The 12,462-nt window shown below is 31.6% G+C and overlaps 2 protein-coding genes across 2 annotated transcripts; one reads left to right on the plus strand and one right to left on the minus strand.

Moving 5' to 3' along the window:
* Window positions 1–182: 182 nt before the first annotated feature.
* Window positions 183–3,742, plus strand: LOC124539717 (translocator protein-like). Its single transcript, XM_047117058.1, has 4 exons — window positions 183–405; window positions 1,065–1,309; window positions 2,878–2,972; window positions 3,408–3,742. The coding sequence occupies exons 2-4, from the start codon at window positions 1,075–1,077 to the stop codon at window positions 3,582–3,584; spliced, it is 507 nt and encodes a 168-aa protein (XP_046973014.1). The 5' UTR covers window positions 183–405; window positions 1,065–1,074; the 3' UTR covers window positions 3,585–3,742.
* Window positions 3,743–4,998: 1,256 nt separating this feature from the next.
* LOC124539744 (nucleolar protein 14 homolog) lies at window positions 4,999–12,116 on the minus strand. The gene is made up of 10 exons (XM_047117090.1): window positions 11,820–12,116; window positions 11,473–11,666; window positions 11,007–11,095; window positions 10,050–10,372; window positions 9,684–9,826; window positions 9,058–9,173; window positions 8,142–8,758; window positions 6,040–7,034; window positions 5,565–5,720; window positions 4,999–5,169 (listed from the first exon to the last, which is right to left on the minus strand). Exons 1-10 carry the CDS (start codon window positions 12,012–12,014, stop codon window positions 5,079–5,081), a joined length of 2,919 nt encoding a protein of 972 aa, XP_046973046.1. The 5' UTR covers window positions 12,015–12,116; the 3' UTR covers window positions 4,999–5,078.
* Between the last annotated feature and the right edge of the window lie 346 nt (window positions 12,117–12,462).

Here is a 12,462-nt window from a genome sequence, read left to right on the forward strand (position 1 = left end):
AAAAATAGCATAAAGTAAACAAAAAAAAAACATCTCAATGCATAAATGTGCATAAATTTCAAAAAAGCGCTCGTGTAAAGAGCTTTGACTATTAATCCGTTACTATATAATGGTACGCTTATAAATTAAATCATATATAAATGAATATTTAAATATACAAATTCGAAACTTTTTATATAACAGCAACACATAGAATTGTCATTTTCTTCTACGAAGTTCAACTTGCTATTTAATATTTACTAACAAAACAATCATGAATTTTGGTATCGGCTATCGGCAGATGATAACCTGCTTCTATTTACAAAAGTGATATCATTATTTGATGTTTGGTCACTAGTATTTTTTGATTTTATCTGTAAGAACCACGTCGTTACTTAACCTAAGCATTTATTGTTTTCCGATAAGGTAATTTTTTTTTTCTTTCAGCAATAATCTAATGTAATATTTACAGGCAAAAAAATATAAATAAGAGCATTCTTTTGTTATTCTATAAATTAATTTAATTCTAACCACTAAGAAAGTACCTACTGATTTTTGTACCAAATCCTTTCATACTAGTCTTAGAGATATTATTCTAGATTCCGGTATACGTACTTTAGCGACTGAAATTTAACCCGCCGGCGGGACTTTCAATTTAATCTTTTTTAACTGGCTTTAAAGCTTTGTAGTTACAATTCATCATTAATTTTTTTTTTGTAATGACTTTGCTATTGGTTCGTGGATTGGATTATTTCTAGGAACTATACAATGAAATAAATATACTTTATTGATACCAAAATTGTGACAATCAAAATACATATGTGAGAACAATAAAATCTTTATATTAAGATTATATTAACAATTTGACATAATATGGTGGCATCACAAAAACTTAATTTTGAGTATTTTGTTTAATAAAAAAAAACTAAATAACATGATCATAGATTTAATTAGATTTAGAATTAGATAGATTTAATTATTAATAACATGTTGATGATGACATTTTAAAATGATTTATGAAAATTGTCCCAAAAGAGGTTTTCGAGGACTGTTTCTTCTAATAAATTCAAAATTTCCCTTCTCAGTTAAATCAAGATGATAAACTGGACTGCGCTTGGGGCAATGATCCTGCCTAATATAGGTGGGTGGGCTGGAGCTTTAACCATGACTGGTGAGGTCCGTTCAGCCAATGGTACAGCCTGGTACGACACAATTAATAAGCCCAGCTGGAATCCACCAAACTGGGTGTTTGGTCCTGCCTGGACAGCTCTTTACACTGGAATGGGATATGCATCCTATATGGTTTATCGTGACTGCGGTGGATTTACAGGTTTGCTTTTCTTTATATCTATAAATTAATAATCAACTCTATATTTATTCAATGTAAACAAAGATGTAATTATATATCCCTCAAGGTGTGACTCATCAATCAGCAATAAAAATTACTGTTCTGACTGTTAATTGTAGGATTAGGTTTATTGCAATAAATATAAAAATTCTAAACTGTGCCTGACCAATATTCGAAAACCCAATAACTGTTAATTAGAGCTAGATTTATTCCCAGGAGTTCATCTGTGACCATATTTCTATCCACTAGACCTACAAGTCATGAGAACAATCAAATGAAGAATTATTTTTATCATGAAAGCCTTTTTTTTTTTTTTTTTTTTTTTTTTTTTTTTTTTTTTTTTTTTTTTTTTTTTTTTTTACGCTGGAAAAACGCTTTACGCGCTTCCCCCACGTGATGGAAAGTGGGGGGGGGTGTGGGACTCCCCGGTTTCCTGAACGCCTAGTGCGCCCAGGTCCACCGGGTTTACCCACTAAAAAACCAGCGGTACCCTCTCCGTCTTTCGGAGGGCGCCACGGGATCGCTTACGCATGCTACCGTGACGCCCTGACGATCGGCCCGCCTATGCGGCCCTCCAATACCTAGAGGGGGTTCCCAGGGTACTGAGACCCCCCTGGTCCCTGCGGCGCCTATTGGGGCGGGAGGAGAAAGTGCGCGTAGCGCCTCTTCCTCCTCCCCGGTCTTCTACGGCGGAGCGGGTCTGCAGCGGCGTCCTCTTCCCGCTCCCGCTCCGCAGCTTCCTTCTGCGACATCACGCTTTCGCAGAAGGAGCGTTATCATGAAAGCCTGGTACAAAACTGCTATATTAAACCCATTTCAAAAGATGTCATGTCTGTGAAGAGTTGAAAATATAATACATGATATGATACATTAAATTTTTTAATAGATAGTAGATAGAGGTAGACTAATCAATTGGAGCAAAAATTATTAAAATCACGTCTGAATTATGAACAAGTATTATTATATTGTATTAATTAAATTTTAATCACTGATGATCTATTTGTTAATTACTGTTATTATTATTTTAATTGTTTGTTATAATGTAGGCATGTAAGAAAATAAAGACTTATTATTATTTTTACATGATCAACCAAGACATCTTCTGCTTTCAATATTTGCCTATAGTATATAGATTATGTAAAGTTTGTGAGGAGGAATGTATGTATGATTGTTACTCTTTTACGAAAAAAATACTTTGATTTTGATTTGGATGAAATTTAATGGTATATATATAACAATTTTATGTAATTTAGTAATAATATATCAATATATATGAGAAAAGCCTTGAGCATGGATGTGGATGAATGAAACAGATGAACAATGGATGGATTATGTGAAAGAGGATATGGTTAGAAAGAATGTTACTTGTGAGATGACGTCTGACAGAGAAGTAAGGAAGGAGAAGACATGCTGCGCTGACTCCAAATAAAATTGGGATATGGGCAGGAGGATGATGATATCAATACATATCACTGCCTCTCGCGAAGCAGGGGCGGGTTGCCAGTAGATTATATTTGCATATTATTATATAAATCTACTTTTTTTTACAGATGATGCTTTAATACCATTGGCATTGTATGGTGGTCATTTGTTAATAAATTGGACATGGACACCTGTCTTCTTCAAGTTTCATCAGATTGGTTTGGTAAATATGACTTTCATAATCTATGAAGGTTTAATAAAACTACTTTTGTTAGCCTTTAATTATTTAGATTTTCTAAATGGGCTAGCTAAGTGTAAACCAATGATAAATTTTCATAATAAATGTTTGCATTTTAAACTCATATTTTTTGGTATTGGATTTATGTAAAGTTTATTATAAAATATTAAAATGTGAGTCTTGTTGTATCTTAACTTTGAAGAAATGTGTATAATTTTATAATAATTCCTCAGTAACTAAATATACTGCTATGGTAATTAAAAAAAAAAGATTGTCAATTTTTTTTTACAATAAATATTTAAAATTAAATTTTTAAAAAAATGTGGTATTTATTACTATTTTGCTCGATTTTTAAAACAATGAGTTGAACATATTTATTATCTCAATTTATTTCATAGACTTTACTTTTTTTTCTTTCAGGCTTTAATTCACATGTTCGTATTGGACGCCGCAGCAAGTGCATGTACATTGACCTTCTTCAGGATTAACAAGAAAACACTATTCTTCATGGCCCCCTATTTGTGCTGGCTTACATTTGCTACCTGCCTTAATTATTCCATCTGGCAACTCAATAAAGATGGCGGCAAAAAATCATAGACATACAAATATTGTAAAGTGGGACTTTTTTTCTACAATTATGAACAAAATGCGATGTTTCAGTGCACAGTTTAAATAATATTATGGTGATAGTTTTATTTTCATATTATATGGCCATAAACTTTTGTAAGGCTTCAATAGTCTAAGTATAAAAATATTTTTTATGGTGTTATCACAAAATGTGTAGGTTTACTATTTTTTATAAGAGTCTACCATTGTTTACGATATTAATGTTGCTACATTTTTGTATTAAATGATAAAAATAAATACTCTATACATATAAAAAAATTGGAGTGTCTGTTTATAATATGAAAATAGCCCTCTTTTACTCAATGCGTATGTATGTATACACGGTACGTATACCAAAATAACATTTTTTACAATTCGCATATGACTGTCTGTCTGTCTGTTTGTTCCGACTAATTTCTGGGACGGCTGGACCGATTTTGACGGGACTTTCACCAACAAATAACTGATATAACAAGGAGTAACTTTGGCTGCATTAATATTCATTAAATTCAAACGCGTACAAGGTTGCGGGTACAGCTAGTTTAATAAATAAGTTTCGAAATAATATCCCTTATTTTTTTTTAAATTCGCTAGTTTAAATTGACAATAGAGTTCAGGTGTATTGACTTAGGAACAGATAAAAAAACGATGCAATGGCATGAAATATTATGCAATTAAAAATAATTAAAGGTAATCGATTACGATTTCATAATTGATTAGTATTTCCGACCCACTTGAGTACGTTATTATTAAATTGAATACAATTATAAACATCCGCAGGAAGTTAAAATAAATATTGTTCTTATTCAGGCCGAGAATATCGTCTGATTTGTTTGTCGTAAAACGAATTGTAACTGGTTTATTTAGTTAAGATAAAGATTGAGTGCATGCATCCTAAAATAAAATTTATTTCTTTGTGTATTAAGAATACGAAACAAAGATTTTTTCTTTTGTAATGATTACTTATGTAGTAATAGTATAGTATTAAACAAGGTCGCTTTCTCTGCCCCTATATCCCTATGTATACTTAAATCTTTAAAACTATGCAATGGATTGAGATGCGGTTTTTGATTAATAGATAGAATAGTTCGAGAGGAAGGTTTTGTATAAATACATGGACAATATAGTAAAGAAACACTGATAATTTTAGAAGTTTGTAATGCGACGTCGTAAATAAACAAATTCTGTAGTATATTTAGTATCAGTTTTATCCACATGCGAAACCGGGGCGGGTCAAGAGTGATTATAATTTTTTTTTTATTAAAAGATACATAAAAATTGTCTAAAGTTTTTTCCTTCATTAATTATCTTTTATTGTAGTTAATTTACCACATCCATCCTTTGTGTTCTGTATTTATTCGAACATTTTAAGAAATCATTATAATTATAATTAATTTTATACATTCGAAATATAAAAGCCATGGTTATAAATAAAATGTTGAATTTTTTTCTGTAAATTTATTATTTACAAATAACGTAACAGTTTCATTTCATTCGTTTCAGTTTGTTTAACTCCCCTTGCTGAATAGACGCGTCTTTGTATATCTGTTTGACCTTGTCCTTACGTATGTTGTCACTGAAAAAAAAAAACAAATAAGATTAACGCCTTTTCTTTTAGAATACAATAGTACCAACATTAAAAATAAATAAAGTGAAAAATAAATGTATAATTTAAAGTTCGAATTTAAATCCGTTTGAATTGAACGCAAACAAAACTTTTTTTTAACTATTTTAACCTAAGATCTCAAATTTTGCAACATCAGCAATAAAATATTCTGTTAAATATATATATTTGAATCCGGACATAGTTAGATGCCCTATGTTTTTGTACCTCGGACAATAGGGTTAAAATTTTATGATTATTATTTGAGGTAATGTAGATGTCAAAAAAACGATTTCGCATTTACAACACTATTCAAGAAGTAAAGCTAAGAAACAATATATCTATCTCCCTCATTAAAGGTCACTAACCTCTGAATCTTCTGTCGTATCTTCACAGATGCAATGTACGCCTTATCTCGTCGTATCTCCCTGAGAGCTCCCTTCATTTCCTTCTTGTACTTGCCCTGTAATCTCGCCCTATCGGCGTTCTCTTTGGAAAGTTTAGAACTCTTACTGCCAGTAAATCTGTAAAAGAAATTTAAGTTTTGAAACCATTTCGAAAAAAGAATTACTTAAAATTCTACAAAATCTATTAATTTTTAATACGGAAAAAAGATTTTTTTTTTAAATTATCGGCCACAGATAAAATTAAAAAAAATTTAGGTTCTTAAAATTTTGAATTGTTATTTCACATGATAATTTAAATTTAAAACTACCGTCAATTCGGAATGTGGACGAAAGAATCCAATGACAATATCTGTCTCTCTCTCTCTGTTGGTCTCATTCGCACTCAAAGACTTATCAATTTATATTTTCGTTATGTGAAATATGTATGAATACTTACACATCCTGAATATCTGGTTCGTAAAGCCTCAACGCCTTCGGTTTCACCTTGTCTCTAGACATCTGCGTGTATGTCTTAACTTCTAAGTTCTGTTTCATATACGTTACAACCTCTGAAATCTTCTTCGATACTTTTTTCGGATACAGATCCAAATCCACACGCCCTAACAACTGTATGTGTGGTTCGAAAATCGCCTCTAAAGCTTCTATTTCCATGTAGTTATCGAAAAATTCCTTTAACATCAACGTGGCTGTTAAAATGCAACGTATTTTTAAGCTGTCATCAATTTCAGTTGCCGCCAAGTCCTTGGCCGCCATTTTGCGTTCGGCTGTCATATGTGAACAATCGCGTTCCAAAATCAAAATTTTCGCGCTCTTGTGCAAACGGAACGGCGGAACGACTTGTACTGGATTCAGAACACATGTATTTGCACACAAATATATTACACCTCTCAGAAAATTTACTGCAGCCGGAACGTACCTTTTTGACAGTACTGTATATTCTAATATAAGGGATACTATAAAGAAACCTCTAGAAACTGAGTAAGCGTCCGTAAACCTAGCTGATGTTAATATATCCGACATGAAAATCAAAGATGGCGTCACGACAGGATGCCGGAAATCTGACGTGGGATACAAAGTAGACACTAGTTTAAAGAATATAAGCGTATTCAAATCTGGAACTTTTTTAGGATTGCGCTTGTAAGCATCATATTTTTCCTTTAATAATTCGACTAAAAACTTTTTCGTCGAGACTTTGTTGATGTGAATAAGGTCGTAGAAAAACGGCACCAGTCTATCGAAGATAAGAAACGATTTTATTATATCGCCTTCTTCTGAGACATTCGAAAATACGTCGTGTGTATATTGCAATAAGTGTGCAAATAGTCTGCTCAACAATTCTTTGTTATTCTCTGATAAACCTGGATCGTAACTTTTTATTAGTTTCTGTAACGCGATCGTGTGTTGGGATGGCGTTTTTCCTGTTAGCAACTCCTGAAAATTTAGAACACTATTATGAATTATAAAAATAAACATAATTACACATTAATAGTCAATTTTAACACCTATATTAATCAACACACAGGATAAAATTTGATCCGACTCTAAAATAAATGTCTTATCCACAGTTTTATAAACGTTTTTGAATATTAATGTTTTAAGATTACAAATAATAACGCAAAGGTAATATTTTAAGTGTTTTTTGTTATGAGAACGTCTCATTAATTTGTATTTCAACAACAACAACAGCCGGTAAATTCCCACTTCTGGGCTAAAGGCCTCCTCTCCCTTTGAGGAGAAGGGTTGGAAGATATTCCACTACGCTGTTCCAACGCGGGTTGGTGGAATACACATGTGGCAGAATTTCTATGAAATTTGTCACATGCAGGTTTCCTCACCATGTTTTCCTTCACCGCTGAGAACGAGATGAATTATAAAGACAAATTAAGCACATGAATCAGCGGTGCTTGCCTGGGTTTGAACCCGCAATCATCGGTTAAGATGCACGCGTTGTCACCACTGGGCCATTTCGACTCTAATTTGTATTTATAAACGCGAAACTACGCTAAAGTCATACACATAATAAGATTCTACAGTTATTTTTGACCTGTCATATTAAAATGATTTACTTGGTGGTAGGGCTTTGTGCAAGCCCGCCTGGGTAGGTACTGCCCACTTATCAGATATTCTAACGCTAAACAACAGTACGCAGTATTGTTGTGTTCCGGTTTGAAGGGTGAGTGAGCCAGTGTAACTACAGGCACAAGGGACATAACATCTTAGTTCCCAAGGTGATGCTATGTAAGGAATACTTAATATGTCTTATAGCGTCATTGTCTATGAGTGATGGTGACCACTTACCATCAGGTGGACCATATGCTCGTCCGCTAACCTATTCCATAAAAAAACACAAAATCTAATGTAAAAATAAAGATAAATAGTATCATACTAATATACCTTATATTGCTTAACACAAGATTATGCTGAAAAAAAAACACTGTAGTTTGTTGATTCAAATGTGCTTTTGGGAGCCTACTGAAGAATATTTTCATTTTCATTTTTAAATCTAGCTTTTATAAATTTATTTAAATTTGAACTTACCTTTAAATTATCGCCTTCGACAGATTTTATTTCGAAGAAAGCACCAATCTTTTCATCACTATCTTCAATGTCATCATCTTCCGATTCATCTGATCCTTTTAAATCGTTTAGGTTATTAAATTTACTATCATCATCAGAACCGTCTTTGGAATCATCTGATGATTCATCATCCTCATCATCCTCATCTTCATCATTTTCCTCATCCGACACATTTTTATCGTTCGAACTATTTAATTTATTACTTTTACTTTCAGAAGATTGTAATGATTCTGTTTCTGTTTTCGATTTCACTTTATTCTTTTTACTATTATCTAAACTAGATACAATTTCATCATCGGAATTGGAACTATGCTTTCTTTTTGAACCTTTACTTTCCTTGAGATTTTCACTTCTATTCTTAGTTGAGCCCTTTTTATTACTTTTCTCTGTTTCTTGTTCTGATTCACTTTCATCAGACGTCTCTTCATCCGAGTCCTCACTTTTAGTAGCTTCATTTTTTTCATCAGTATTTCCATCCTCTACTTCATTATCATCTTCATCACTTTCTTCTTCATTATCACCTTCTTCATCAGACGTATCAGATACACCATCATCGAATACTTTTTTCGCGTTGGGTACTAAAAAGAATTTTTAATTTTATTGGTTTGTAATGTTGAATATTTTTTTGAAGATGTTAACGAACATACAATATGCAATCAGAATTTACACTTTTGTTTGTTACTGGAGAAATGCTTCTCCTTTATTATGGAGAAGCTTTGCTTCTGTTCAGCACAATTGCTGTACTAAATGAAATAAATTACAAATCGTGCAAGCAGACGTGAACACTCTTACTGTGACAAAGTTATGAACTAATATTTAAGTTTATTACTTTATTCTTTAATATATTTATTATGTGTATAAATAGGGTTTTAAATACCTGAATAGTCCTTTAGAACGTGTTCTGGTACCAGTGGCTTTCCATCTTTATCATACGCTAACATAAATTCCTTTTCATCCTCTAGTTCGAAATTATCATCTAAATCGTCGGCAGATCTAGAAAGTTCATCAAAAATAAATTTTTAGAAAGCCATTACACAAACTACTTACAGCTTTGATTATACATAGTCCTAATTGACTCAAAATCATAACAAGAATTGCTAAGTATTCCGTACGTTATAAAAACGGGATGGAACTTTGCCGAAGTATATCTAAATGTTCGGAATCAAGTGGCGTTAGTACAAATTAATTTTGAACATCAAAATAATAGTAACAATTTATAATACAAAAAACACGTGAAAAAATGAAAGAAAAATCTTTACCTATCCAGACAGATCAAAACATACAACTAAGTAAAAGGTAAATTTAATTAAATTGAAGCTAGCTTCAGTTGTTTCAATTCAATTCTAATTCAATAGCACATTACCACCAGAAAAAATAAAACGTTAGTCATAAGTTATACAGATAAGACATTATTTCGGATTATCATATTGTTTCGAATAGTTACATGTCAAATAGAAAAATCAACTGATTCAATCATAGTTTCGCTTCACTTTGCATATTCACCTATGTTTTGGGGGTTTAGCATTCTTCAGAGTGGTCACAGCTTCCTCGGAAATCATTCTCAACTCTCTTTGTCGCTCTAATTCCTCTATTTTCTTTCTCTCTTCTTCATCTTGCTTCTCTTTACTCTTAAGACCGTCTGAAGGCTAAAAAACATTATTATTATTAAGGTAAAGTAACTAGTAGTGGTAGACAATATGGCTCAAAATAATTTTACTTGTAAAATGACGTCAGATAGAGAAGTATGGAAAAAAGACAACATACATCAACACCAAATAAACTTGGGATAAGAGAAGGAGGATGATGAATTTATTGAATATTAAAAAGGAATATTAAACAATAAAGGGAATAAAATATAAAAAAACTTACTGTGCCTCGCTTCTCAAACCTCAACTCTCTCATCATTTTGTCATAATCCTGTCCTTTCTCTGCTTTACTTAACAATTTATCAATCAACGATTCTTCTTGGACTTTTTGTTTCTTAAAAACAACCGGCTGTAAATCTTTCCATTCACTATCTAACTTCTCTGTCAGATCGAGTGTTTGCTCTTTCTCCTTCTGCTTCTCCGCTTTTCTCTTCTTCGATTCAGCAATGAGCTGTTCAATTAAGTCTTTATGTGATTTTGCACCATCTTTTGACTCTGCTTTTGATAAGACTCCTCCACCGAAATGGCCTTCTGATACGAAATCATCTAAAAATATTTGTTCATTGTTAATAAATTATTAGATTAGTGCCTGCAAGAGGAAGATCATATTCATATAATACATTTATAGAGAAATGCTGAGAACTCTACTCGTCCGGAAAATAGAATAATTGTTTATTGTTTGTTATTAGATCTAGAAGAGGGCAATGTATTCATATTGTTGTATTCATATGTATAATATTGAGTATAATGTTATGATTATAAAAGGTAGGGTACTTAATGTTGTCTTAAATTAGGTAGGGTACTTTTTAACTTTGTTAAATAATAAAGTGAATTAAGTGGGTGTGTTAAAAAATAATTAAATTAAGCTATATTCGGAATTACATGGTTAATTACAAGCTCATGTGTTTTCTTCGTTCCTACGAACATAATACATATACCTTCCCAAATTATTATGAACTAATAGGTGGAACCCATATTACATGTTTATTTGTCTGTGTGTGACGTGAGTCCCATAGATAGGCAAAACACTCCTTTCCCATGATGAGATGGTTTGAATTGTTTTTTACATAATATAGTGTAAAGATTATTGCAGGCAATGTGATATGTCTGTGGTAGCCTTTGAGTGGACTTATGTATAATCTTAATATTTGCTAATATTCAATAAAATACTAAAACTTACTATCTAAGCCTCCAAACTGTTTTTCTTCATCTTCATCATCTGATGACCTTGGATCATCAAACTTTTCGATTTGTTCTAAAGTCTGACCTCTAAAAATATGAAAAAAACAAAAACAAATCAACAAAAATTCATGATATTTGTATATCTAGTATGAAAATCATATGTAATATTTCAATATACAATGTTCATTAATGTTATCTGAATTAAGGAAAATAGTTTACATAATCGCCTTTATGACAGTAACTTTCTTTTTTTTGGACAACCTCTAGGTTGTTACTTTTGTAAACATTAGCACTGTAACAAATATTAAACAATTCTTCAACAATCTTGGGAGTTAAAACGTTATTCCTTGTGCCTGCAATTAACCTGGCTCACTCATCCTTGAAACTGGCTCAAAATATTATTTGGTACCTACATTCAACCAAGCAATATATGACTAGCTTATATTAAAGCATTGTATTTATACCTGTGTGTCAAGATTTCATCATCAGCGAGATTGTAAATACTCTTCTTACTGTGCTGCTTAACCCTCTCAGCTGCAAACCTCGCTATCATTCGATCTTCCGCAGATATCTGGTTATTCTTTTCTCCAATACGTCGATCGATAAATGTGTTTGTTTTATTTAGTAATTTCATTTCTGTACCCAAAGTTTCTTTCCTCTAAAACAAAACAATTTATATATATTGAAAATAAGTTGTTTTTTTTATATATGAATAGTAACATTTTATTCATTTCTTGTAAGTAATACAGAGAAGACAGAAGCGTTACTTTTCGTTCGACTTATAATTTATAGTGTAAAGAACAGTTAATACCTTTTGTATCGCTTTTGCGCGTGCAACACCGGGCAGTCCCCTATCATGTTTGGATTTCTTTCCTAAAACTTTTAGTTTCTCTTTATTTATATGAACTTCGAACGGATTCAATTTCTTCTTATTTGCTTCAGCTTTTTTCTTATTATGTACTCTATCTGCTAATCCCGCATTTCTCTTATTCTTTACTTTAGCCATTCTTTTTTAAAATTCGTATAAAATAGAATATAATGTATATTTTTTTAGGTTAAACTTTCGTCAACAAATATAATACACATGGCTTTGACAAGAATCAAGATTGACAATGACATTAAGTTAAGTTAATAGTTCGCTAAGTTGCGTTCATTGACTATCAACAACTTTTAATAAATAATTCAAAATAAAAATAAAAAAAAAATTCAAGTTTCAATATGCTTTTCTAATATTTCATATTTCTACAACAATTGTTACCGATATTTTAAGCTTTGTATGTTCTTATAGAAATAATATCGTGAAAACAATTTTGTAGAGAAATGTATATATTATTTAATTTTTTTTTAGAGCACGACATTTATTTTCCAATACAAAGTAATACCCTATAATCCGAATAATTTCATTCCACTGTATGTAGAAATAAATTTAATAAAATAATTAAAAACTTGTATTT

The sequence above is a fragment of the Vanessa cardui genome, chromosome 23, assembly GCF_905220365.1.
Source record: "Vanessa cardui chromosome 23, ilVanCard2.1, whole genome shotgun sequence".
Classification (NCBI taxonomy): Eukaryota; Metazoa; Arthropoda; class Insecta; order Lepidoptera; family Nymphalidae; genus Vanessa; species Vanessa cardui.